Below are 27,577 nucleotides of genomic sequence, written 5' to 3'. Positions count from 1 at the left end.
CTCATGTTGTGTTTTACCCCCAACCATAAAAGTATTTTCATTGCTACTTAATAATTTGTGAGTTTGCTACTGTTAGGAATTGCAACAAAACTGGTTCAGACCCACATGCTGAGGTCTTCAAGCTTAGTCAAAGGTGTCTACTGTCATTTTTTCCACCACAGGGATGGGCACCATCAACATGGATAATCCAAATGTGCTCTCAAACCAGCTTGTCTAGGGGACTCTTAGATTGCCTGTCATGTGACTTTGCCAGCTGCCATTCACTTTGGGCCACACCCATGATTAGAAAGGGATTTTTTTTTTACAATCTTACCTGGCTGATGGCTTCCAGGACTTGAGAAACAAGATCTGGAACAAGCTGTAGACAGGAGTGATCTACTCGTAGATCAGCTTCGAATCCTTCTGGGCAGCTAAAACTGGACTGAGTATAGGGAAGAAAGATATCCTGGAGGCTCAGGCTAACTAATATGCTCAGAATTATAGATTATAAGAAGTAGCTTACAGTTTTGGGTGACTTAGAAAAATCAGGTCGCCAGGGATGGCTGGAAGAATAGATACATGCAAAAGATCAAGCAGAGGCAGGGATAAATTGTCCCTCTAAGGACCGTGTTGTTTCTAGATGTACTAGCTCTTTGTTTTCCTTTTATGATCTTTTGAGGACACTAGTAAATCAATTGGGGGGTGGGGGAGTCACCTGGGCTCTGTAATGGAAAGAGAGTGACACTGGGAGTCAGATCAGATGAAGAGGACAGATGTGAATGTCCTAAATTACAAGTTGTCCTTTAAGGTCTTTTGCTGGGGTATTGGCTTATGAACAACGTGGAACAAAACCTCCTCCCACTGTGCCTCGGACTTCAAAACTATTTGCTGGCATACTATTAGCAGTCGACATTGATTATAGTGGGAACAGACATTTTTATTTCCTGTGACAACTAGGATTCCTCGCTTATATTGCAGCTTTTTTTTTGCAGGTGGATCTTAACCTTGACTTTTTAAAAATGTGCTTTTTTGTTTTTCTTTTTAAGGAAATGCTCAACAGGACCCAAACGTAGTAGCGAAAGCGATAATAGATGCCGTTGAAGAATTTGTCCAGAAAAAATCAGTGCAGGCTGTGGAGAGAGTTAAAGTTGTTATTTTCCAGCCCCATATTCTGCAATTTTTTTATGACAACATGAAAGAGAGAGAAGGGTCTCCAGCTCCCCCCAAGCAGTCAGTGATGTCTAAGATTGCCTGTGAGTTGTTAGCTTTTATGAAATACATATTCCTAACCTTGATGTTGAAGGGAGTAAAAGAAACATTAATTTCCATTTTCTCTTTAGCCTTTCTTGGCTTTCCCAAGCAAGCTTCCCCCAAAAAGAACACCCTGGTTCTGGAAAAGAAAATAGAGCACACAGTTTTCCAGGTATGTGGTTCAGGGGTAGACAGTGTGAACAAAACAATCTCCTGGCTAAAGGAACTGATTACCAAAGAGCAGCTTTCCTACACCACTGACGACGAGTGTGTCAGAGACTTTGACTTGGAGGAGTACGAGAAACTGAATGAGGTTCAGAAGGAACTGAACATCACCATTGAGATGAACCAGAAGAAAACTTCCATTCGAGTCTCAGGAATTAGCAGAGACGTGATAAAAGCTAGAGATGAGATCGAGGGCATGATCAAGAGCATTCGATCAGCTAAAGAAAAGGAAAGCCAGGCAGACTACATCTCTACATATGTGGAATGGCAGTATATTGATAAAAACATCACACAGTGTTTTGACAAAATGACCAACATGAAGTTGGAGGATGCATGGAAGGCCAAGAAGAAGGACACGGTTGTCCAAATTCACAATCAGGATTTCACAGTGGACTTGAGCACAAACACAGCCACTGCTCCCCAAGGCCAGACTTTCACTGTTCAGCGCCTCGTCAAAGCTGAAGGTATGTTAAACACCCGAGCATGTCAGCCCGACATTACTCAGACTCTGAGTTTAACACTATGGTAGAAACACAACAGTTTTTATTTTCTTTTTGAGACAGGGTTTCATGATGTAGCCATGACTGGTCTGGAGCTCTGTGTAGTGCAGGCTGGCCTCATATTCACAGAGATCTGCCTGCTTCTGCCTCCCGTGTGCTGGGATTAAAGGCTTTTGCCATCATGCCTGCCACATTAAAATTTCAAGAAGATACAATTCGAATAACCCTAGTAGAATACTTTCAAAATCTTGGTCTCTGTGTTTTCAGAGCATACATACACTATGGCCAGGAAAGTATAGCATGGAAAAAGTCAAGAACAACCATGGTTTGGAACGACAGCTAACCTTGCACCTGCTCCCAGCTCTGCAGCTTATAAACTTTCTGGAGCCAGTTCTTCTGGGGGAAATGATGGCTGCCCTAGTCAGAAGTAGAAAAAAATAATAGTTTTAGGAAGAAAGTGGCCTAAAGTTCTCAAGAACACAAAAGCCAAGGAGAGGACGGATTTGTTAGCATTTACTCCCAAGTTGTCTTTTTTTTTCCTGAGCAAAAGGTTCTTGGATACCAGTCAAGAAACAGCCTACAGATTCCCTGTCTTCTGTAGACAGACATTCCTGCCTTCAAACCATAGAAGCCCTTTTTGGCTTCCCATATCTTATGTAGGATCAATATGAATGAACCCCTCAGATTTTGAGCAGCTCTGGAGGAATGACACAGCACACGTGGTATTCTGCAGCGTGTCCTAGACAAGCCCTACCACCCACCCATCCTTCTCCCTCTTAAGGATGCAGTGAGACAAATGAGGACATACATGTAGACTGCCCTCTGGTGGTAATGGGGTGTTCTGGTTGAAATCCATGCATATGCAAAACTGCAGAGACTGCCCAAAACAAGTTAGGTAATTAATTTGTTAATCAGTAGAGGCTGAGCAACGAATGAGGGTAAGTTAGAGTGTGTCATCTGTTCTCACACCTTAGCATAATCAAAATAGAAGGTGTAGACACAGAGGCTGAAACCCTGGGAAACCTTAACTTGATACATCAGGGCCTTCTGGAGGAGGGTGCTGAGAAACGGGTCCAGGTCTCATATGTATCATCTACCACTGCTCTACCTCCTCCTTTGAAGAAGCTTTCTAGTTCATCCTGATACAAATAGTCCATAGTTGACACTTTTAACAAACATTCTTTTAGAAAGATAAGGAATTTCTTGAGTACATGGAGTTATGAGATTGCAACCCAAGATGGAGGCAGGGTTTTTCAAAGCATGCTGGAAATCTACATGTGACCCCTACATGTCTACTTTGCAGCTGAAATCCCTGCCAATTGGAGTGACATGAAGCAGGAAAAATTGCTTGTGGTGAATCTGCAAACCAGTGATCCCGAATACAACAAGGTGGCAAGCGCCTTCCGTCAGACCTGCTCAAACTTTTTCATAGAGAAGGTGAGTTGGCTATTGACAAGGAGTTTTCTTTATTTACATTTCGAATGTTATCCCCTTTCCCAGTACCCCCTGCCCCCGGAAACCCACTATCCCATCCTTTCTCCCCCTGCTTCTATGAGGGTGTTCCTCCAACCACCCACCCACTTCCACCTCCCTGCCCTCAATTCTCCTACACTGGAATTGAGCCTTCATAGGACCAAGGATCTCTCCTCCTATTGATGCATGACAAGGCCATCCTCTGCTACATATGCAGCTGGAGCCATGTGTACTCCTTTGTTGATGGCTCAGTCCCTGGGAGGCCCAGGGGGTGTGTGTCTGGTTGGTTGATATTGTTGTTCTTCCTATGGGGTTGCAAACCCTTTCAACTCCTTCAGTCCTTTCTCTAACTCCTCTATTGGGGACCCTGCACTCAGTCCAATGGTTGGCTGTGAGCATCCCATCCATCTCTGTATTTGTAAGGCTCTGGCAGGGCCTCTCAGGAGACAGCCATATCAGGCTCCTTTCAGCATGCACTTCTTGGCATCCACACTAGTGTCTGGGTTTGGTGACTGTATACAGGATGGATCCCTAGGTGGGACAGTCCCTGGATGGCCTTTCCTTCAGTCTCTGCTCTACACTTTGTCTCCATATTTGCTCCTATGAGTATTTTGTTAAGGTCAGTTTTGGAGAAGGTACCATGAGGTGCTGAGAAGAAGGTATATTCTTTTGCTTTAGGATGAAGTGTTCTATAAATAGCTGTTAGATCCATTTGGTTCATAACTTCCGTTAGTTTCACTGTGTCTCTTTTTAGTTTGTGTTTCCATGATCTATCCATTGCTGAGAGTGGGGTGTTGAAATCTCCCACTATTATTGTGTGGGGTGTGATGTGTGCTTTGAGCTTTAGTGAAGTTTCCTTTATGAATGCGGGTACTGACAAGGAGTTTCCTAATGGTAGCAATAACTGGGATTGTGATTCTGTATGAGCTCATTCACATAATGGGTCTGTAGAGGTGGCCTAGGGGTCAAGTTCTTGTATTGCTCTCGCAGAGGGCTCCATGATCCAGGTTTGGTTTCTAGATCCATGGCAGGTAGCTTACGACAGCCTGACAGTGCAGCCAGCAATCTGACATTATGCTTTTTCTTGAACTCAGTGGCAATATATTTTTGTTTTAGTTATTCTTCTCCTAGCCTCTGTGAGCACCTGTACTTACATGTGCCAACCCCAAATATATATAAAATTAAAAATAAACCCACTTTCACTTTATATCATATTTTTATTATATAGAATCAGTCAAGTTTGTGTGACTTGTTCTCCCCTTCCATCTTTACACGGGTTCTGGGGGTTAGATTCAGGTCACCAGGCTTGCAGGAAAGGCATTTTTACCTTTGTAGTCATTTCCTCACCTTCAGTTTTTTGAAGGACATTTTTTGCTGGGTATAGAATTCTGAATAGACAGTTTTTTTTTTTTTTTTTTTTGCATTTTTAAGAAATGATTCCACTATCCTTGGACTTCATTGCTTCATTTTGTATCTCTCTTTTCCCTTGAATCCTATCTCATCAAATCCTTGTCTTCCTTTATCTCCCCTGCATCTTCTGGTAGCTATTGGTGAGAGTACATTTGATTGATAGGATGGCCAAGAGCTAATGACTGACAATACATCTTCTAAAAAAAAAGTTTGGCGCTGGTGAGATGGCTCAGTGGGTAAGAGCACCCGACTGCTCTTCTGAAGGTCAGGAGTTCAAATCCCAGCAACCACATGGTGGCTCACAACCATCTGTAACGAGATCTGACTCCCTCTGGAGTGTCTGAGGACACCTACAGTGTATTTACATATAATAAATAAATAAATAGATAAATCTTAAAAAAAAAGTTTAAGATTTACTTTTCTTCCTTCCCTTCCTCCCTCCTGCCCTTTCTTTTTTCCATGGTGCTGGAATTGAACCTAAGGTCTCATATACACTAAGCATTCATCCTTCCACTGAACTATACCACCAAGTCTGAAATAATAATGTGCTGTTTTTAAGAAACTGCTCTTTTAAAATTCTAAATTAAAAAACTGGGAATTTCAAAACAAAAATTTTGGAAGTTTGAAAAACAGTTAAATGACAAAATTTAAGATGAATGAATATAAAATTGTTCTTTTTTTTTTTTTCCAACACAGTTGAAGCTGAGAAACAGTTGGGTAAATAATAAAAAGGAGACATGATGTACAAATACTAAATCATGTGCCGGGCAGTAGTGGCACACACCTTTAACCCCAGAACTTGGGAGGCAGAGGCAGGCGAATTTCTGAGTTCAAGGCCAGCCTGGTCTACAGAGTGAGTTCCAGGACAGCCAGGACTATACAGAGAAACCCTGTCTCAAAAAAACCAAAACCAAACCAAGCCAAACCAAACCAAACCAAAAAAAACCCAACAACAACAACAAAACACAACTAAATCATATAAAAATGTGTGGGAAGTGGGGCTGGAGAGATGGCTCAGTGGTTGAGAGCACTGACTGCTCTTCCAGAGGTCCTGAATTCAATTCCCAGCAACCACATGGTGGCTCACAATCATCTGTAATGAGATCTGATGCCATCTTCTGATGTGTCTGAGGATAGCTACAGTGTACTTACAAATACTAAATAAATCTTTTTTAAAAATGTGTGGAAATGTTGAGACTTTGAGCTGGACAGTTGGTTGTGCCTTTTTTATTTCTCAGGTTTTTGATGTTTCAAGACAGGGTGTTATCATGTTGTTCCAGAATGGCCTCTAAGTCATGATCTTTATCCATTAATCCTCCAAGCACTGGGATTAGCACTCAGAGCATGCCACCACACCCATATTGCAGGGAAAATTATATATAACTCGGCAAATTGCTTGCTGTGTGACCATGAGGGTCTGACTTCAATCCCTAGAGTCTATGTAAAACACCCAAATGTGGTAGTCCATCCTTGTAACTACAGAGCTTCATGGAGAACACAGGTAGATTCCTGGGCCTCACTGGGCAACCTACCTAACTGGATGAGCTGTAGGCCAGTAAGAGCCTTGTCTATGTGTGGGGTGTGTGGCTGGCACTTGTGGAAGTGAGGGCCATAACTTTGTGGAGTCAGTTCTTCACTTCCAACTTTAGGGATCAAATTCATGTCACCATACACTTAGTAAGCTGTCTTACCAGTCTTAAAAGATTTCTGAACATAGGACACTCACTTGGCACTGAATTTGCAACTGAGTGTCATTTGTGTTTATGAGAGACAATGATGCTGGCAAGGGCTCTTGGCACACTTTTCTTTTTTAACTTACAGATTGAAAGGATTCAGAATCCAGCTCTTTGGAGAAGGTATCAGGCATACAAAAAAGGTATGGATGAAAAGAATGGCAATGTAAGAAATGAGAAGCATCTCTTCCACGGGACGGAGGTTAGCTCTCTACCACAGCTCAACAGTAATGGATTTAACCGCAGCTATGCTGGGAAGAATGGTAAGTGTTGGGGTCTGGGAATTGCCACTCAGACATCAATCTCCATACAATAGGGATGGTCTATTGAACACCACATCCCAAGTCGGGGCCACAGGTCAGACTTGGGATCTGACTACGGCATTGAGTCAAGGTTCCATAGGGCTTTAAAAGCCTGAGATCTACAAACATCTGTGCTAAGATATTGTACCAATCAGGATTTAGGGATAGAGCACTTCTTTAGGAACATGTCTGTTGTACACTTACCCTGCTCCCATTGGTTGGGGTATTCAACTGTGGTAGGGGACTTGCCTTGTCTAACATTCATGCCAACCAGGATGTCAGTTACCCACATTCATGTCTCTTTCTGCCAAGTAGCATGTCAGTTCCCAGAGAGGTCTTGGGAACTTAAACTTTACTGACCACCACTCAAAATGGAAGTCTTATTCCAAATAGTTGGGGTCCATCCCAGGGTCAGCTTATAAAGGCAAACACCATAACAGCTTATACACAGGTGCAGGAAGTGCTGCTGGGTGGTTTTCGGGTCCAAGCTCATTGTGGGTAATTATACAAGGCAGTTCTACTGCCTTCTATTGTGATTGGTTTCCAAGGGCATAGAACATTACAGACTGCGTAACCAACTTGGGCATGAGAAAGTTTCCTAGTAACAGCAGACACATATGAGGAAGTTTCCTTATAATACTAGTAGCAGCACAAAATGCAGACTAGCCAGGTAACAGTTACCTAGGCAATACTATTAAAAACACATATAATCAGCTGCCCTAAATGGGATGCTGGCTGGGAGCACCCTCCCTGGGCACCCTGTGGGCTCACTGTGCTCCCCACGCCACTGTCAGCCAAACCGGAGCTAATTTTAATAGTAAAGCTAATGGATTTCACCCCAAGGGCTCGATTGCCCCTTAGAGGAGGAAAATTTAATTTTTAAAAGAAAAAAAAAAGAAGGAACCCAAACAAAATATTTAAACTGATCACCCCTTTTACATGAGTTGACACATGGGGCTAACATGTTGGTTTCTACGCTACACTGAATTTCTTTAACATGGTTTTCTCTTCACAGCTACTGCCTACGGGAAAGGAACCTATTTTGCTGTCAATGCTTCGTATTCTGCCAGTGACACATATTCCAGACCAGACACCAATGGGAGAAAGTATATGTATTATGTGCGGGTTCTCACTGGAAACTACACGAATGGAAACGCGTCACTGATTGTGCCGCCCTCAAGGGACCCTCAAAATGCTGCTGACTTGTACGACACCGTCACAGATAATGATAAACGTCCAAGTATATTTGTAGTGTTTTATGACAACCAAACGTACCCTGAGTATCTTATCACATTTAGGCAGTAACACTTTGAAAGACATCGATGTTCATGAATCTGCTATAAGACAAGTTTTAGCTGTTTTCCTTCTTAAGCTTTCTCTAAGAGCACAAGGTCTTTCTTTGCCGTGGGTGTGTTTCCTCCACAGTGAAAATGAATCTACTTGAGAGCCAATCGCTTGAGAATTTAAAACAGGTAACAGCTGTAACTGCGTTCACCTCGAATATGTGGAAAAGAACAGACTTTTTTTGTTCTGGAAGGACACCTTCAGAAAGCCCCACAATCCCAGCTACCACCAGTGGAATCCTGTCAGCGCGCCACTGTGCTGTGGGACACAGTACCACTGAGCCAATGGGGCTGCTGTCTTCCTTGCTGCCAACTGAACAGATTCCGGGACAGAGAACTTCGTTCTTAGCTAACAGAGCTGTGTTGTGTGGGTTGGACAGCTCCAGCCAGGGTTATGTACAAACTGGGTGCTGGCATGTGGCCCTTGGTCTGTGTGAACTGAGCCCACAAGGAGAGGCACAGCTCAATCCCTGGCCCCAACTGCCAGTGGGCCCTTCTAATGTTGACACTGATGTTCAGGCTACCTAGGGAATGGATGGGATGGTGCCTGCTACCTCTCCAGTGGAAACTCTTCTTCTAACTGTGTGAAAACGGAGTGAACTCTACCTAGCATCTTTCCTGTGGCAGACCAGCTTGTGATAACTTGAAAGCTTTACGTATAAGTCAGTCATTTTTCTACCTTACTAACAGTATCTACTGGATGTGAATTATTTCTTGTGGTGCCAGAGATTATCCAGGACCCCACACGAGCCAGACAAACGCAATGGAACTATATTCCCAGCCCTCTTCTTGTTTGAAGGCAGGATTCCACTAAATTGCTCTGGCAGGCCTTGAACTCATTATCTTCCTGTTTTGTCTACTTATTCGGGGGAGGGGGGCTGTACTTTTTAATTTCCTCCTGTACATTTCAAACTCAACGCCATTTATTGAGTGCCTGGACCTTTTTCAGGTAGAATAAGAGGTATGTTCACATACATGATTTTGTCCCCATCAACAGTGAATTGTAAGAATTATTCCATTATTTCAAGGCTTAGGAACGTGCTCAGAGTACAAGAAATGTCTTGGCCTGAAGTCACCGAGGCAGGAACTGCAGAGGCAGCCAGGCTAAGTCTGGCTCAACTGAGTTACCCACCACAGAGCATGGCCTTGAGATAAGTGTGTGCTGCTTCAGAAGGTATCTCAGATGGTCTGTGAGGCAAACCCAGATTTCCTTGGCTTTTCTCCTTTCTGGCATTGGTGTCCACTCTGCCCCTTATTAGGCGTTTTCTAGGCCCTGGAGCTAGTGCTGTGTAATAGCTTGGGTGATGGGGGCGGGATTTAGGTGCTGGTTCCCACCATAGGCATCAACCAGTGGGCTTCACGCAGACAGAGGGATCCCCATTGCTGTCCTATCGACACCGAAGCCTTGAGACCTTGGCTGCTGTGTCTAAGTGGACTGGCAGAGACTGTGGCTTGGGAGGTGGCTTCCCCAGCACTGGCACTCAGGGTGACCTTACAAAGATGGATGAAGAGATGGAATGAAAGGGAGAGGCTTGTTTCCATTTGCTTCTGTTCTCCAGTGATTTGGTTAACTCAGGGCAAGGCTGAATAACACTGGGATGTTACATTGAAGAATGACTAGCCAACCAATGTTACAGTCACTTTCATTCAAAGTAAATATGTCATTGTCTTCACTTCCTAGTAAAGATACATAATTACATAATAAATGTCTCTTGGTGGAATCTTTTTTTTTTTTTTTTTCTGCTGAAGAGCAAACATAGGAGCAGCTCAATGACAAACAGTGGCCACTGCTGATAGAAAGTCAAAACCAAATAGGACAGCACCAAGGGGCCCTTAAAGTGCTAACGTTCAGTTGGAAATTCCTGGAAGGGTACAATGCAGGTAAGGTTTAGAAAGTCTCTCCAGTGAGCAGCGAGCCTGGAGCCAGTGACAGGTCTTGAGAGCTCACTGTAAGCCACACAGTCCTATGTTCCTTGGTCACCTGAGGGACACTCCGTGCCATCTAGAGTCTGTTTTCAGCAAGCACCTCAAAGATGCCAACAGCCCTGACACCCAGGGCAGCCACACCAGGACTTTGGGGCTCAGGTACCTTTTGCCTTTGGAGCCCCTTAGTGAATAAATAGCATTAAAACCTAAACTCAGGTTCTGTCCCCAGCCACTCAGCCCTATGGTTCTTTGAATCAGGCAGTGACTTGGGGTCTCCGCCACCTGCCACTCGTCCATGGTGGTGGGTGAGGCTCTGATGCTGCAGCAGGCTCCGGATGCCTGGAGCTCTGGAGGAATATAAGAAGCTTTTATTCATGTGCAAGTCATAGAAGATGAATTCATCCTCTTCTACTATAAATGAAGAAGAGCCTGATGCTTTGTCGATAGCTAACCAGCTACGGCATTTAGCAGCAGGAGAAACAAAACTTCTGGACTCAGAAATCTGCGACATTCTTCAATCCTCCAGTATGGCTGATGGTGATGGTTTTAATGAAATGATTTCACATAGAAGGAAAGCTCAGCTTTTTTCTGGGAACTGCAAACAAACGTGTCAGAACAGTAGTTTTGCACAGCTCTTCTTAAGTGGCTTTGCACCTCTCCAGAGGGTCCCGATCCATAACTGTACTTCACAGGTATATAGACTGACTGGTCTAACTCCCACACTACAGTGGAACCCTTCCTAATAAAACTAAAAGATTAAAAAAAAGTTATGAAGAGTTGTCACCCCAGTTCCCTGGGCTTTGGGGCTGGTGGGGGTTATTATAGGTTGTCTTTCTAGGGAATGTAGAAATGGTCATAATTGGAACAAGGAGGAAATAGCTAGAATTGATTGCATAGCCATAATCTCATTTGATAGAAATCTTTTTGTTTGTTTTTTGTTTGTTTGTTTGTTTTCGAGACAGGGTTTCTCTGTGTAGTCTTGGCTGTCCTCAAACTCAGAAATATGCCTGCCTTTGCTTCCCAAGTGCTGGGATTAAAGGCGTGTGTCACCATGCCCGGCTGGTAGAAATCTTTTTGTTACTAAGTTGAAGTCATAATTTCTTATTTTGGAACAGAATTTATTTTGATGCAAAAATCAAGGTTTTAATTGGCATAAGTTTCTTCTATTGATAAAAAAAAATTAAAAGTACAGGGCTTAGACCCAGTCCTTTTATAACTGCTACTATATAGAGACATATACTTGTGTTTTTCTTTAAGACTGAATTACATGTATGCAATGCTTTAAGATTCTAAAATACTTGACAACTAATATTTCCTTTTAGAAGTCAGCTAAATCTACTTAAAGGCAACATCATTAAAACTAACAGGAAGAAACTGAAATGCATCTTTACCAGGTGTTTTTGCTACTTGGAGAAAGTGAAGGGAAGTTGGACCCTGAAGGTTTCCTTGCATCTTTGTTGTTTCTCTTAGAGATCACTGAAGCCAACCAGTGTTCCTGGGGAGAAATAACCATACAATCCTATGGCCCACGAGACCATTATGCTCATTAACATTGTGGCTTTCTGGAAGGAAGGTGGTGAAGGCATTTAGACCATTTTCCCGAGTCTGGTCTCTGATTCACGTGCTCTGTACAAGCAGAAAGCGGTCGTTCTCAGGGAACATTGCTATGCTATATGCTTGCTGCCAGAACCAGATGTATTGAAGACAAAACAACAAATCACCTCCTTTCCATATCCATTAAAGCAAAGTTTACTTTCTGTTTCAACAGGTTTTTATTTTGCACTGTCACACATTTATTTAAAAACTATAGCCCCCTCCCCTTTTTTAGCGATGGTCCAGGTCAGTTGGTATATCAGACTATGTTTATGTGAATCTAGGTGTTCTATGACTCTCAGAGAACTCAAGGCAACTATAATGGCAGTTTTTGAATATATTGTAAAATAATAAAAGATAACAATGAAAACAAACAAACCTAAACTCAGGGACAGGAGGGATGGACAGAGTGCTTACTTATCAGTGTTTAAGAACACTGCTCTTATAGAGGACCCGTGTTTGGTTCTTATCACCCACATGGTAGTTTATGGTCATCCGTAACTAAAGATCCAGGGAGCCAATGCCCCCTTCTGACCTCTGAGGGAACTGCACACATCAATTCATGCAAGCAAAAACATTCTCACACATTAAGTAAAAATAAATATATTTTTAAAAAATTCTAGACTATACAACTATACTGCTACATTCATGGATGTATTAAAACAAACAAAAAACAAAAAAATTAAAACATTTTTATTGAGTCCTAAAAGTACAGTGGGCCTTGGCCACCATGCCTCCTGAACACCACATGGGTATGTGAGCACTGCTGACTTGTCCTTCAGGATTGGACGCTACTAAGCATGCGTCTGAGCTCTGCCGGCCCATGCAGAGCCAGAGTACTTACCAGGTGATTTTCCTGACTCAGATGTGGTCCTTGAAGATGCAGGGTGATGTGGGAACAGCTCATGAGTGTTTTCACGGTGCTTATCATTCGGATGCCCTTGCAATCAGCCAGGACCTCGTAATTGCCCTCTACAAAATCAGGGACTCATCTCCCACCACTCACTTTTACAGACATTGTTGCAGGATATTTAATCACACCATGAATGAACCCCTATCGAGATTTGAGTTATAAACTGAAAAAAAAAAAAAAGAAAGCCTGTTTCTAGTTGTGGTTCGGTTCAACCCTTTGTACATGCTTTTAATCCCTTTTGATGGAGTACAGACATGTCCTTAGTACTCACCTTTAATCTCAAACAATGTAGGTAAAGTTAGTTTGTAGAAGGAAACTATCCATGTTTGAAAGTGATGTCTAATTGAGTGGCAAAGTGATGAATCAGAGAAAGACTTGACAGAATAGAGTATGTCGAACTCTTGTGAGAAGAGAGGGGGAAGGGAAGCTACTTAAGGGACAATGCAGAGAGGGGAAGGAGGCAGTTTACCAGGACAGTTGTATAGACAGGTTGCAGAGAGAGAACAAGCTAGACATAGGTGAAGATAGAATGAGCCAGTGAATGAGAAGGCACCAGAAGATCAGAACAGATTCCAGAGTTAATCTGAAGCCAAGTAGAGCAATTCAGGAGACACTGAGAGAAGCTAGATTGGATCAGTCAGCCTGGAGAGGAATTTGAGCCAGAAAGCAGAAAGAACTAGGAAAGGGTGAGCTTATTCAGCAGTAAGGCTCAGAGGCTGAAAACATTCTAGGCCTAGATTAGATTGTACAGAGGCTAGAAGCTTCCAGGCCTAGGCGTAGGCCTGGGTTAGCAGACTGAGGCAGTGAACCTCTAAGGCTACAGGACAATAAGACAACAGGAGACTAAGATACTTCCTTCTCATGAAAGAAAGACTTCCTGCAGAAGACCGTCCCAGCTTCTCTGAGCCCAGTCTACACTGAGTCCATTCTGTAACAACCCTATGTACTCAGAGAAACTGTGCCTCCTGAGAAGCTTCATAAAGTAATGAAACGGAAATGCTTGTGTTCCTTTAAAACCAGAGGAAAGCTGCCTTACTTGATTAGTGTTTGTAACAATGGAGAGTGCTGCAGCCTGCCAGAATTGTCTGAATAGGATGCTCAAGCGATGCCGAATGCTGGGGCAATTCTGTAGCCATGCCCGTCTACCCCACTTCAGAGGACCTCAGCCTTTCAGACTGCTTTGCAGCCGAGTCTTACCTAACAAACCAAGACCAACCCAAATGTGAGCTAGTTTGGCTACTGAGCGGCGTGCTGGAAAGAGGTGACCACGGTGGCTTTTATTGGGAAAGCACATTTATAAACATGTACAAACTCACCACCTCCTGTTCCATCCTTTATTTTAGACTCATACTATTGAGAACCAACCTTGGTAGTGCAAACCTGTAATCCATCGCTTGGGGAGGCGGGCCAGAGGATCTTGAATTCAAGGCCAGCCTAAGGTATATAGCGGGACCCTGTAAAAATAAACTCTCAACCCAGCCAGGACCCCTGGCTGGTGAGGCCTAGAAGTGAACCTACTCCTATCGTTTTGCTAAATGAACAAAATATCAAACTGCCTTCTGGGTCCTCTCTAGATGATCCTTCCTTACCCAAGGAGCATTTGGTATAGTGAATGCTGGCTAACACAGAGCCCGGAGAAACAGGGAGGTGGTGAACGCCTTTGATCCCAGCACCCTGGAAGTGGAGGCTGGTGGATCTCTTTATAGAGTTCAGGACCAGCCTGGTCTACACTGAGAGCTCCAGGAAAGCCAGAGCTACATAGTTGGATCCAGTTTCAAACCCCCCTGTTCCCTACCAAAGGAAAGGAAAAAGAAGCTGGAGAAAGAGGGGCTGGGAGTTTTTATAGGTCAGAGATCAGGGAGGGGTGAGTCGAAGCAATGGCTTTTGGAGTGGACAGGACAGAACCGGTTTGCCTGTGAACTCTGCAGCTGTAGTGTGGTTGCCTGTGCAAGAGCAAGCCAGTCAATATTCTAATGTGAACACAAGAGCTCCAGCGCTAGCTAAGGAGCTATTGAGGGCTGCGTCCAGAAGGAAAGTGAGTTTTCTTCAATGGTACAGCCCTGGGAGGTTAACCAGGGCTAAGTGGATAGCCACACTATATGTATCTGGGTAGCAGCAACTGGACTCAATGGGTTGTGAAAAAAAAGTAAATAAATAAAAAAGACAGAAAATTTGGGTGGGGGACAAAGGGGATTTGGAAGAGGCTGGAGGTAGGCAGTGCAGCATGAATATAATCAAAATATACGGTATATACATGACATATTCAAAGAGCAAGTAAAAAAAAGCAAACACACACGTATATCATATTATTTCTAAAAATATATTTTAAAAGTTATTAAAAAGTAATTAAAAAGTTACTAGAAAGTATCACAGCTTTTTCCTTGTATCAAAAGCTGGGCCACCATCCTGGTTACTTGTGGATTAACTAGGCAGTCCAGCAAATCATCTGTGGACACGAAGACTCGAGAATGTGCCATAGGACCCCGCGGGGCCAAGGGCTCCGCCAATGCGCTCGCCCCTTTGCTGGTTTGCTGTCTCCTGGCACAGGGCAGTTCTGCAAAGTGTCCTCCGTTGCTGCTGACAGACTCTTCGCTGTCGCCTTCCAGTGTGACTCCTCTCTCTTCGGATGCTGGTGTCACCGGGATCAGATCTGGGCCAAACAGGCTTGTGGCCTCCTGTTTCTCAGCCCTCGCCCTGAGGCTCGATCCCTGAGCCTGCTCCACTTCCATGTGCTCCTCCTGCACACGTGGCTCTGCCCCGTTTGCGCTCAGCGCTTGCATCTCTACTGCTTTAGCTTTTTCACAATGATCAAAAAAGGCACAAACAGCACTGTTCAAGTAGCAGCTGTTGACTTCGTGAGACGTCTCCTCAACCTAGGAAGAGGAGAACCCCTCAGCACTGCGCTGGAGACCAACTGGGCAGACTCACCATCCACACCAAGAGCCGACCATCCTACCTCAGTGGGGTTCAGCCAGGTCCTGGGGTGGTGCGGGTCCTCTGCAGTCTTCAGTGTACACACGAGCATGCGGGTGATGGCCTCCTCCACCCGCGCTAGGTGGTCCTCTTCCTGAGGAAAAAAAAAGTAAAAAGAACCAAACCACATTTTCTTCTCTGTCTCTGTACCTCATGATTTAAGAGCCTTTTAGCTGTATGCTCTGCCCCCCCCCCCCCCATGAATTCCAACCCTGTCACAGAAGGCAGCCCCATGCTTTCGGGAGCACCATAACTCACATGTGTTATTATCACCTGCTACCTATGAGTGTAGTTCACCAAACTTAAGAATAAAATTATTTTAGAAGACGCAGGCCTTATGTACAAAAGACCTTGGATAATTTTTTTTTCTAATCTTTCGCACTCCTTGATATGTCTAGATCTTTTTTCAAGGAATTAATAAACACATGGAACAATGATCCTTATGGAGTTTGAAAAGATGAATCATGTGACAAACAGGATAACGGGCAGCTAGTTCTGTGGTGGCCGAGGAGGGTGGGGGAGTTGATTAGATCCTTCAACATGAGGTGGTGCAGGGGAGAGGCTAGCTGTGGTGACACATGCTTGTGGCTGAGATGGAGACCAGAGTCTGACACCTCTAGGACAGAAGGATGGACTGGTGGCCCATCTGAGGCCAGGCTGGGTTACAGGGAGGGTGTGTTTCAGAAAAAACAAACAAACACACAAACAAACACACACACAAACAAACAAAAAGTAGCTAAACAGCCAGGTGGTGGTGGCGCATGCCTTTAAATACCAGCACTTGGGAGGCAGAGGCAGGCGGATTTCTGAGTTTGAGGCCAGCCTGGTCTACAGAGTGAGTTCCAGGACAGCCAGGGCTACACAGAGAAACCCTGTCTCGAAAAACCAACCAACCAACCAAACAAACAAAAAGTAGCTAAACATCTGAGCAGAGCTTCTTAGGATACAAGGTAGCATTACTGATAAGACAGAATTAAAACCAACAACTTCTACTTATTAAAATACACAGCAAGAGAAAAAAGTCAAACTAGATGCCTATAACATACATAAACTAAAAAGAGAACACTACAGAATATAGAAAGATTTTGCATACATTAATAAGACAATTTTTTAACGGGCAACAGACCCAAAGATAAACATTTTTTAAAAGAGCAATTATTTGACTAACAAATGCCTCAAGTCCTTAGGGACCAAACTTGTGCTATTTTACAGTCTGTTCACACTTATATTCTCAGGAAAATTCTAGAAGAGATGACTGGAACAGCAGCACATTAATAAGCTTCTAGAAAAGACCATGGTGAACTCTAACAAACTACTTAAGTCATGTGAATCAAATCTAAATAATATATGAACGAACAATATCTTATAGCGCATTAAAAACGGTATATCACAATCAGGTTTGATCTATTTCAGAGAAAAAGGATGAATTAAGACATCAATTGGTGTAATTTATTACACTATCATATTTCTACCGAAGAGAACTGTGGGGAGTGGAGAAGCCGGGAGTGAACGTGCGTTGCTCACACGGACACAGCCGAATCAAGTCCCAAGAGCCTTGGACCATGGAGGAACAGCAAAGCCTTCTCCAGAGGGTGAGGCTCAGAGGGACATGGCAGAGCCTTTCTCTGGACCGTGTGTGAATGTTGGCAGTGTGTGCAGAAAACATCCACCATGGCTTTCTCTCCCGCCCCCAAAATTATACACTGACGACTCTCCCATACAGAGATGACTTCTACTGAGATTAGCTAAGTCTGTCTGCTCAATCCAGCTGTATACCACAAACCTTGCTTTCTGGTTTATCTGCATGTAATGACCCTACCTCCTTGCCAGTTGTATGCAATAAATTACCTAGCCTCCTTGCACAACCCTATAAATTAAACATGCCGAGTTTTCAGTGTGCTGTGGTTACTCCAGAGAGAGCCCAGAATACCTGTGGTGGTCTGAATGAAAATAACCCCCAATGGCTCACAGGGAGTGGCACTGTTAGGAGGTATGGCCTTGTTGGAGGCCAGGATGGGCTTGAGGTTTCAGAACTCAAGCCAAGCCCATTGCCACTCTCTCTTCCTGCCATCTGTGGGTCAGGATGTAGAGTTCTCTCAGCTATCTTGTCTGCCTGAATGCTGCCATGGTCCCCGCCATGATAAAATGGACTAAACTTCTGAACCTGTAAGCCAGCCCCAGTGAAATGTGTCCTTTATAAGAGTTGCCTTGGTCATGGTGTCTCTTCACAGCAACAGGATACCCAGTAAGACACCACCTGACCTCAGCTTTCTATACATGTGTATGAGTGTTTGTGATTTCTTCTTTCCCTCCCTGGAAGCTAGGTAGAAACATATAATGATATTATATGATCATTCCCACTGATGCTTAGCAGCACTCAGTGAAATTCTACATTCCTTCTAGATTTTAAAAACAACAAAACCCCTGAAACAGGTACACGACATACCATAGATAAAACACATAGACAATTCAGTCCCACACCTGTCATTTGTAATTAAAGAGAAACCGCTCCACAGTTGCAAACCACTGCGCCCATCATCCCATCATTTAGGAGTGAAAGGAGGAGAATTACTTCAGGACCATGCTCAGGTCCTTGTGACTTTGCAGCCAGACTGAGCTACATGAGACCATCTCACAACAAGCAAAGACATAAATCATTCATTAGAATTCCCTCCAAAGTCAGGAAGAAGACAGAGACGAGCATCACCTCCACTATTTATTACTGAATTAGATGTACTAGCCAACGTGGTTAAATAAAACAATTACAGGAAAACAAATTGAAAAGAAGGAGGTAAAACTACCATAACTTTTGGGGAATATGAGATATGCTTAAAAACACAATAAAGTCAGACATATTAAAAAATAATTCAATCAAAACCAAAAGATAATCACTGCTCAGCCGAAAGATAGAATGGATGTCAGGGGAACAAAGATCTTACTACGGCAGCCAGGAAAAATGAAAGACTCAGACGTAAGCTTTAATGGGAAGAAACACAAAGTCAGAGAGAGGAGACTTTACAATATGCTTATAAGAAAGAAAACTGAATTTGGACAAGAAAGAATAATAATTCAGTATCTAAAGTCCACGTAAAATTTAATATGGATTGGATAAAGTATTATAAGTTTTTCCTCTTCAAACTAGATAAATTGATTTACAAGATTATGTATAAAAAATAGAAGCAAGAATAGCCAGGAAAACACTTTAATAAAAATGTGCTGAGAGAAGTCAGTCTTATTAGCTGTGACCAACATGGCAGACTTGGTAAATAAAGCAGGAGCAGGCAGAAGGAAGAAGAGACTTTCACACAAACCAAGTCTCTCACAGTCCTACTGGGATTGGGAAAACCCTCTTAGGGAAAAGGTGAAATCTGATGTACTTACACTACATATTTCCCAAAACTCCCCATGGATTTAAACATGAACTAATGTGTAATAGCCTAATAATTCCTTTATGACCTGAGAAAGTGAAAAGTCTTTGTAACTATTCTTAAAAAGCCAATCCAATCTAATTCCACAGCACAGCCTGTGCACAAGGCTCTGGGAGGAATGGTGCCCACCCGCCACAGATGGAAATGTAAGACTGCATCATGGCAGTATAAGACGTAGGGCCTGGGGGTCAGGATCCTCCCCAATGTCACACTTTAGTGAATACAGAACAGTACACACAGAGGTCACCCCAACATCATTTATAATTATAAAATGCCAGAAGCAATCAAACATCTACCCACTGCGGGGGGGGGGGGGGGTATGTCTACTGAATGACAGTGGAGCACACCCACAGTGGGATGTTGTTGCTAAGGGGAAAAAAAGGATATTTTTGGCTCTATTATGTAGGTGAATCAGGACATTACTGCTCAATAACAAAGAATCAGAAATCGATGAGATTCAAAATAGTAACTTACTATAGTAAGACCTATAGTAAGTTCTTTTTCTTTTTTTTTTTAATTTATTTTATGTATATATACTCGTACACTGCAGCTGTTCAGATGGTTGTGAGCCTTCATGTGGTTGTTGGAAATTGAATTTAGGATCTCTGCTCACTCCAGTCCACCCTGCTCGCTCAGGCCCATATATATTATTATAAATAAGTACACTGTTGTACTTATTTCAGACACATCAGAAGAGGGGGTCAGATCTCATTCCGAGTGGTTGTGAGCCACCATGTGGTTGCTAGGATTTGAACTCAGGACCTCAGAAAGAGCAGTCAGTGCTCTTACCTGCTGAGCCATCTCACCAGCCTCTATAGTGAGTTCTTAAAAGAGTTAAGCAACTAATAAGCCGTGGCCAGTGTAGATTTTTAAAAAGAGGCATAAATGATTAATACTAGAAGTGAAAGAAAGATTGTCAGGTAGACTCTGACATTAACAGGACAATGAAGAAATCATATGAAAAGGCTTATGCCTATAATTGTGCCTCCCCTCCCCCTACCATCCTGATACCCAGAGCAGTGTAAGGAACCAAATCTATTTATAAATGCCATTCTCAAGTAGAGGAACAGTGGCTGTCTGCAGACATGATTAGCTTGCAAGCCTGGCGCACAGAAAAGCACAAAGGGATCCTGGGATGGCTTCATGTGCCAGGAAGCAAGGATATGCCTGATGGCTCATTTGGGCAGCATGAAGGAGTATCACCAAGTACACTGGCGAGGAGAAGATTCAAAAGTCTCTAGGGTACGCTGGAAGGTTTGGACAACCAACACAATGAAAATGAAGCTGATTGGGAAGCCAGGCAAGTACAGGGTGGGGGCAGCCCAGCATGACAAAGACCACATGAAAAAGTCTCAAGTTAGACAAGGTTTCTAGAAAAGGGGTACAAGGGTGTTACAAGCATCACTGTCGGTGTTACAAGCATTACTGTGAGGAAGAAAGCCCACTAGACACACCCATGGGTCTTCAGTGTCATGTGGTTTGCCCTGGGGGGTCCCTGACATCATATGCCTTCTCTTACTCATAGTAATGTCTCCTTTGTGTGTGTGTGTGTGTGTGTGTGTGTGTACGCGAGCAAGCAAGCAAGCGTGCATGCGCACATGTATGCAAGGCAGATGATCACCTCAGGTGTCATCCTGAGGAATGCTGTCCACCTTCTTGGAGACAAGGTATTTTACTGGCTTCCCTGGCCGGCCATCGGCAAGCCCCAGGAATCCTCCTATCTCTATCTCCCCAGCAATGGGGTTATGAGCATTTGCTACAACTGACACTGGGTTCTGAATCCTCCTAAAAGCTTTCCCACCTGAACCTAGCAATTTCATTTGAAAACGTGTGTGTGTGTGTGTGTGTGTGTGTTTGTGTGTACAGATTATGTTGGATGCCTTCCTTTACACGTTGTCTAATTTAAGCTTCACAACCATGTCCCTGAGCTGGATCCAGTTACAATCACTGTTTTGCAAACTGAGCTCTCCTGGAGTGAACCATCTGCTGGAGAGGGCATGGCAGGTATGAGTTTTGCAGAGGACTCCATTGCACGTTTGCTCCAGCTGCAGCTTCAAGCAGACTTGCTAACTGTGAGGCTGCTGATCTCCCAGCAGGCTCCCCACTGAGCTCCAAAGGCTTGGTGTCCCCTCTTCCCTAAGCCTGTAAGTACAGCTTCCTGTTTCAGTAATTCTCAGGACCCACCTACTCCAAAGCCCCTCACATAACCAAGGGAAACACCTCAACTAAGGGGAGGGTGCCACTGCCAAGGACAGCACAGACTTGTCAGGTTGTGGACTGCGGAGGGCAGAGATGCAAGCAGAGCCCTAAGGAGGAACAGGTTCAATCAGAAGCTCTGGTTAAAGACAGTGCACACAAAACTGAGACTTCGGGTTAAAGAGACAGGTCAAGCCCGGTAGCTACTGTATTGTCAAATAGCTCAGGGAGCCAGGATGAAGGTGTTATTGGGAAAAGGGTCCTGGTAGAAATGAATGATAAAAATATAGTGCTGAATGACTGCACTTTGAGACAATGCATAGGTCAAGATTAGAAATAAGGATCCTGAACCAAGGAACAGATATTTTTATCTGGGATAGTGTGCCACAGAACCAGCAATATTAGATATAGATGGCAGATCCTGCTAGGCCTAACACAATGCTCCTGACACCACTCGAGGAAGACATCAATGTCAGGGCCACTCTGTGTCCTTTCGAGGAGTGGCTGGGCACAGGAGTACATGTGCCATAGGAAGCCAAGGGAGGAGGACCAAGTGCTTGAGACCCTAAGTAGAGATACCCCATCTCAAACAAAACACAACACAACCACGTCAAGCAAAACAAGAGGATGGCACATCTCTAACCTGCATATTTATCCAGAGAGGACAGACTCACAGAACAAACTCATTCTGTGTGTGAACCAGTGTCACAGAGAACTGGTGAGCCAATGGTCTAGACAGGCTTTGCTTATATTAGGCATGTGTTCTTTAAAGGATGACAACGACAACAACAACAACAACAAAAGTACCAGCTCAATCCAGGAGTTTATACTGACGGTGACAGGATCAAGAGACTCCACGTAATGCCACCAGTGTCTGGGAACAAACAGAACCTGCAAACCAAAGAAAAGATAGTTACCACAAGAGCCGGACATTTCTCTTTCTAGCTGAGACTGCTAATGGGAAAGAGAGACAGGGATAAAGCCAAGGGAACAGAGGGAAGGAGGGAAGAAGAACACCCCCGCCCTCCAGCTTCTCTCCGCCCTCAACTGCCGTGGTCACGAGCTTACAGCTTTCCACTCCTCTTAACCTGGTGACGTCTGCTCACATCTAAATTTTAGTAAAAGCTTTGAAATTCTTCTTTCCATCGAACAGTAGCTGTGAACGTTCTGATGCAAGGAAGCACGCAGCCACTTCCCCTTATTTACTGGAAAACCTCCCTGATAAAGGACAGGGTGCAGGGGGAAAGACTGGAGCAGTCAGCCTCGGGCACTGTAGGTAGGAATGGAAAATAGCCACTGTGGAGAACAATACAGCGATCTCACAGAAGACCAGCCACACTCTCTGAACCACCCATGCTACTCCTAAACACACGAGAACCTTATAGCAAGTGCACACAGCAGCAACACACATTCCTAACGGCTCTCGCAATCAGCTCAGGAGTAGATCATTACGGTACACCCGTAATCAAGAACTGTCCAGCCTTGAAAACATGTTCTGCATCACAAGCCAGACACAAAAGGCTCCACATTGTTTGGCTGCAGTACATGTAATGCCCAGAATAGGAAAATCTACAGTGATACAGAGTAAGGTAGTAGCTGTTGGGGGCTGGAGGAAGAGGCATGCATGAAGGGAAGTGCCTGGTAGAAGATTGATGCAATGTGGCCTGGTGGATCTGTGTAAGTGTGTGGAGAGAACAGGATGAGAGCCAGCAAGGAGGGGGCAATGAAGGGCAGACAGGATAAAGCCGATGGAGGGAATACAAACTTTTCAAATGCTAAGAAACTGGTACAGCAAGCCCCAGTGTTGTAACAGAAAATCTCCCCTCGGGGTGGATATGCAGAATACAGTCTCTTTAGAAGGGATTCAGATGTCAGTCATTCTTGCTGAAAATCACCCTCAGTGCACCTGCTTCTGAGCACAGGATGCACTGCAGCCTGTGTGCATCCGTCTGGTGGAACAGGTATTAACTGTGAATATGTTCTAGTACCCACGCCCTGACATGTCTCTTAACCCGAGTAGTAATAATAATGGCTCCACCTGCTCTGAATTTCCTCGGCAGCCATTCCCTCCCGTGACCAGCAGGAGGAGCTGCGCTCCCTCTCTCCATCTTTCAGGGCCTTGGGAGGCCGCTACTGCCATCTGTACAAGGGAAGCACAGGCACCAACCTGGCTGTGGTGCCCACTGACAGCTCCTCCATGTTTAAAGCCCCATTACCTGTCCTGGGCTCAACGTGACCATATGTCTTCGAGCTTTCTGGAACTGGGGGAAACGCTTCAAATCAGGGTTGACAACATTGATTTTACTGTACACACTAGACTCTTCGTAAGGAATTCTGGTTGGATAAAGGAAAGGCATATCTTCAGGAGGAAAGAGATGCCATCTTTTCCTAATGAAAAAAACAAAACAAACAAACAAAACAAGATACAAGTTAGCTCTCAACTTGAGATAAAACATGTAAGAAGGTAGCAGCTGAAGGTTCAGTTTTACTAATTTAAATTGAATTCATACAGGAGTGCAGCCTCTCTCTCAAAGCTGATCCCTGCAGTTGTCTGATGGAAGGTAGGTCTCTACTGGTGGGTGTCTCACGATCTCCTGAGGCAGCCCCGCTCCTGGCTGGGATAGGATCTCATTAGTAAGGTGTTTGTTTTTGGATCTTACAGCAAAGCTTGCTTATCACTGACTTCACTCCTGACCCTGAAGCTAACCAGAATAATCTTTATCCTATTTTATCTTGTATGTATGTATGTGTGTGGTATGTCTGTTATGTGTGTTTCTACACATCATGCAGATGCATGTGCACGTGTTGAGGCGAGAGGCCGCCGCTGCCACGTCTGTCTTCCTCATCATTCACTGTCTTAATTCCTCTTTCCCCCCTGGTGTTTGGAGACATGGTCTCATTATATAACTTTACTGGCTGTCCTGGAACTTGCTATGGAGACCAGGCTGGCCTCAAACTCATAAAGTTCCTCCCGCCTCTACCTCCAAGTGCTGAGATTAATGGCTCGTCACCACAATAGTGAGTCACCTTACTTTTTGAGACAGGATCTCTCTCTGAACATAGAGCTCTGACTGGATAGACTGTCAGGATGAGCTCCTAGGACCCTCATGTCTTCTCTGTCCACTGTCCCTGAGTTAGAGAAGGGCACTACGCCTGGCTTTTCCACACGTTGCTGCGCACTGACCATAAGTCATCATGTTTGTGCCGCAGTCACCTTACCACACTGAGCCAGCTCCTCAGCAGGGCTGCACTCTAATACTATCCTGAACAAGCCCCCTGCAGCTCTCCCCAGTAAACAGCATCTAGACTGCTCCCTGTCTGGAAGTTAGACACGTTGAATTGATCTATTAAAGATGAGAAACAAATAACTAATGCTACATAACCTAAGGGTAATATAACTGAGGATCTTTTAAAAGGAGAAAACTGTTTTATAAATTGGATTCTTTCCTTTATTTAGGAATGGGGGTAATAAATCTTATTTCACAAAACTGTAAAGCTCTATATTTTACAGTACTGGAAGGAAGAGTGCTGAGGCAAAGAGGGAGGAGAGTGAGGACAGCTGATGGGACCAGAGGAAAAGAACCAAGCCCCAGATTTGAGGACAAGCCATAAGGCCCTCCTGAGTGTGAGCTCTGGCAGTCATGGGCACCACCAGTCCTTTCTGCACAGGGAGAAGGCTCTAAACTGCCAAACGTGTACTAAAGTCTTATTTCACTTTGGAACTGAAGGCTTCACAGAAACAGTGAAGTGCTTGACTTTTCTGAAATCCTAGGGCAGCCTACGAATCTCACAGCCACTGGGTCAGAACTGCTGGAGTTTAGGTGCTTGAAGGAGGCCTCTCCAGGAATGGCTGTTCTACTCCACCAAACCCACTGCTACTGTGGGAGCCACTCTCGTGTTAATTCTTAAGGGCTCTGAAGAGGTCATCAATTTAATTTCATTTCTGAAATAGCAGGGGACGGGGGAGAGAGGGAGGGAGGAAGAGAGAGAGAGAGATCTGTTCGGTACCCCTTGGGCTCATGGAGGCCTAGAACATGCATCTCCAAGGCAGCACTTCCCAGAGGAATGGACATCACAGCCAGACTATGCAACCTGCTTTGCTCAGCTTCGCAGGTTGAAATGTGCATGCCCTCCCAGCAGAAGGCCATCACCATGCCATCCCTTGCTCTGAAGCCTCTCATGGTTCTATACATGCAAGGGATGGAGAACCATGTTTGGCTGGGAGCCAAGACCTTCATGCCCCACCCTGCCTTCTCTATTCAGTCCTACTGTTCCCAGGGCACCATTTACACAGAGTCCTCTGCACACTCCATGATTTCTGGGAACCCTGTGTCCCTTCCATCTGGGCGACAGAGACACTTACTCTGTTTCAAAGCCCCTTGCAGCAAACCACTCTTCCACGGAACCCGTGAGGCACCGTCTCCTCCACCTTTCTGTTTCAGTGCCCGAAGACTCCTCCAGGAGCATACAATCTCCCTTCACTGCTGAAGGCCTATAGGTACCCAGGTGGATCTGCTCTTAGGGCACAGTCCTGACCACCTATTCTAACACACGGAACTGGACGAACACTCAACAACAGATTTACTAAAGCTATTTGATCACATCAGAATGCCATGAAAATGGAAAATACAGTGTTATAGTAAAACTATATTTTTTTTAATCAAAGGAAAAAAAAACCTCTGGAATTTCTTTGGCTTGCTTCCTAATTCAGAGCACGTGGAAGAGGCAACTTTAAAGCAATGCTCGTCACATTTCAGTTTCCAAACTCTTAACTCCAAATGGGCTCATGCCCGACTCACTGCTGTCTCCCCTGCAAACAACAGTGTACCTGACAGGTTAGTCTTTAGCAAGGACTTGTTGAACCAACATGAACTGCTATGGCTTCCACAGTTTCCCAGTGACATGTGTCCATCCCTGGTCATCTTTGTGTCTAGAGATGCTAAGGATCTGCATGTGGCTATTTCTGTTTTATTTTCTATGAGTCGCCCTGCAAATGTCTCAAAGGGTCGGAAAGACATGTGGAGCACAATTCATTAGGTGGACTAAGGCTGCACACATGACACCTGAGTACACCCAAACTCCAGGCCATCAGGTGCTGTCCATTCAATCTGCACTAAAGTAGAGATAAAAGCTCACTAGTACCTGATCCAGGCTTCCTGGCACCTGTCAACATCCAAAGGGCCGCAGTGAAGCCTCTGTGTTTCAACAAACTTCTCTGTTCTCTGAGAGGTGGAGGGAGAGAGTGAAATGTGAATGAACACTCCGAATCAGAGAGATGCCTAGCAGGACGGGGACTTCTGAGAGAACCCTGATGGTGGCCGAGACACACAGGAGGAAGCAGAACAGTGGTGCAGAGAAGAGCCTTGGTCATGGGGCTGGTGGACAGATGGGGGTGTGGCTACTATCTGACCCCACTGTTTCCCTTTTCTTGTTCGTTCTTGTGTGCTCAAATGCAGACAACTGGACAGAGACACATGCATGCACGCACGCGCATTACCTTCCTTGTACCTGGAATACTAAGTTGCAACCATAGGAGTCCAGATGGCAGGGAGTGTGGGCTCCGAAGGACCCGATCCACAATGTACTTTCTTGTCCATTTCTTCCAGGAAATCCAAAGTCAGACCACACCACCTCCTGTTTGAAAACAAGTATAGTTCATCAGGGACTGACCGCCGCCCTCTGTGGTGGTGCACATGTTCATGTGGACAACTGTTTTTTGTTTTTGTTTTTTAGCACTTATACTTTCTTACAGAAAATGCTGGAGATGGGAAGGGTTAGGTTTTCAGAGTAGCATGTAAAAACCTTCTGGTCGAAGCAGTCACTCAACAAGTGTGTACTGTTTATAAATATCCCAGGAACTGTTTGGAGAGCTTTCGACAAATGGATCAATCAATTAGGCCCACCAGGTGTGACTTACAGCTGTTAGTCTGTCTGAGACAATAAGCAACAGACAGAATTCTGCAGCTACCTGGGGTAAAAGTACTTACTGCAGGCAGTGGGAGTGTCCTGGGAGCTCACTCAGAAGGCTGCCGGCCTTTACTGAGAGACAGTATTTGCAGGCACAAGCACTTTATTAGCCTTTTGCACTTCGATGACCACATAAAAGAAGCCTTTTGGAGGAGCCCAGTCATTTGAAGGTATCGATACTAGAGCCTCAGCTCATACCTATAAACCAGTCTCAAGTAGATGAGTCACAGGATGGCTGTGAAACAGTGATTCATGTGACTGACTCTGCTCTCTGCCCCAAGCCACGAGTCTGTAAGTGTAATAAGGAAAGCAGACTGCTCCAGTCCAGTGCTCTCTGAGGCAAGGGTCTGAGGTGGGCCCTGCCC

The 27,577-nt window shown here is 44.5% G+C and overlaps 2 protein-coding genes across 3 annotated transcripts in view; one reads left to right on the top strand and one right to left on the bottom strand.

Moving 5' to 3' along the window:
- The window catches only part of Parp14 (poly(ADP-ribose) polymerase family member 14), a 38,869-nt gene extending 28,951 nt beyond the window's left edge, over positions 1–9,918 (top strand). Inside the window, exons 13-17 of one of the 2 annotated variants that reach the window (XM_021184803.1) lie at positions 1,026–1,232; positions 1,320–1,919; positions 3,259–3,392; positions 6,660–6,834; positions 7,889–9,918. In XM_021184803.1, coding sequence (XP_021040462.1) covers positions 1,026–1,232; positions 1,320–1,919; positions 3,259–3,392; positions 6,660–6,834; positions 7,889–8,178 — 1,406 coding nt within the window. In that variant the 3' untranslated portion in view covers positions 8,179–9,918. Of the gene's footprint in view, positions 1–1,025; positions 1,920–3,258; positions 3,393–6,659; positions 6,835–7,888 lie in introns of both variants that reach the window. The other variant, XM_021184802.1, reaches the window with a different exon arrangement.
- Positions 9,919–11,905: 1,987 nt separating this feature from the next.
- Hspbap1 (HSPB1 associated protein 1) overlaps positions 11,906–27,577 on the bottom strand; it is a 57,326-nt gene continuing 41,654 nt past the window's right edge. The window contains exons 4-8 of the mRNA XM_021185006.1: positions 26,743–26,879; positions 23,462–23,633; positions 22,053–22,136; positions 15,605–15,715; positions 11,906–15,521 (exon numbers count right to left, since the gene is read on the bottom strand). Coding sequence (XP_021040665.1) covers positions 15,006–15,521; positions 15,605–15,715; positions 22,053–22,136; positions 23,462–23,633; positions 26,743–26,879 — 1,020 coding nt within the window. The 3' untranslated portion in view covers positions 11,906–15,005. The remainder of the gene's footprint in view (positions 15,522–15,604; positions 15,716–22,052; positions 22,137–23,461; positions 23,634–26,742; positions 26,880–27,577) is intronic.

Source organism: Mus caroli, chromosome 16 (assembly GCF_900094665.2).
Source record: "Mus caroli chromosome 16, CAROLI_EIJ_v1.1, whole genome shotgun sequence".
Taxonomy (NCBI): Eukaryota; Metazoa; Chordata; class Mammalia; order Rodentia; family Muridae; genus Mus; species Mus caroli.
Note: the sequence above shows the minus strand (reverse complement) of the source record. Positions and strands in the feature narration are given on the sequence as shown.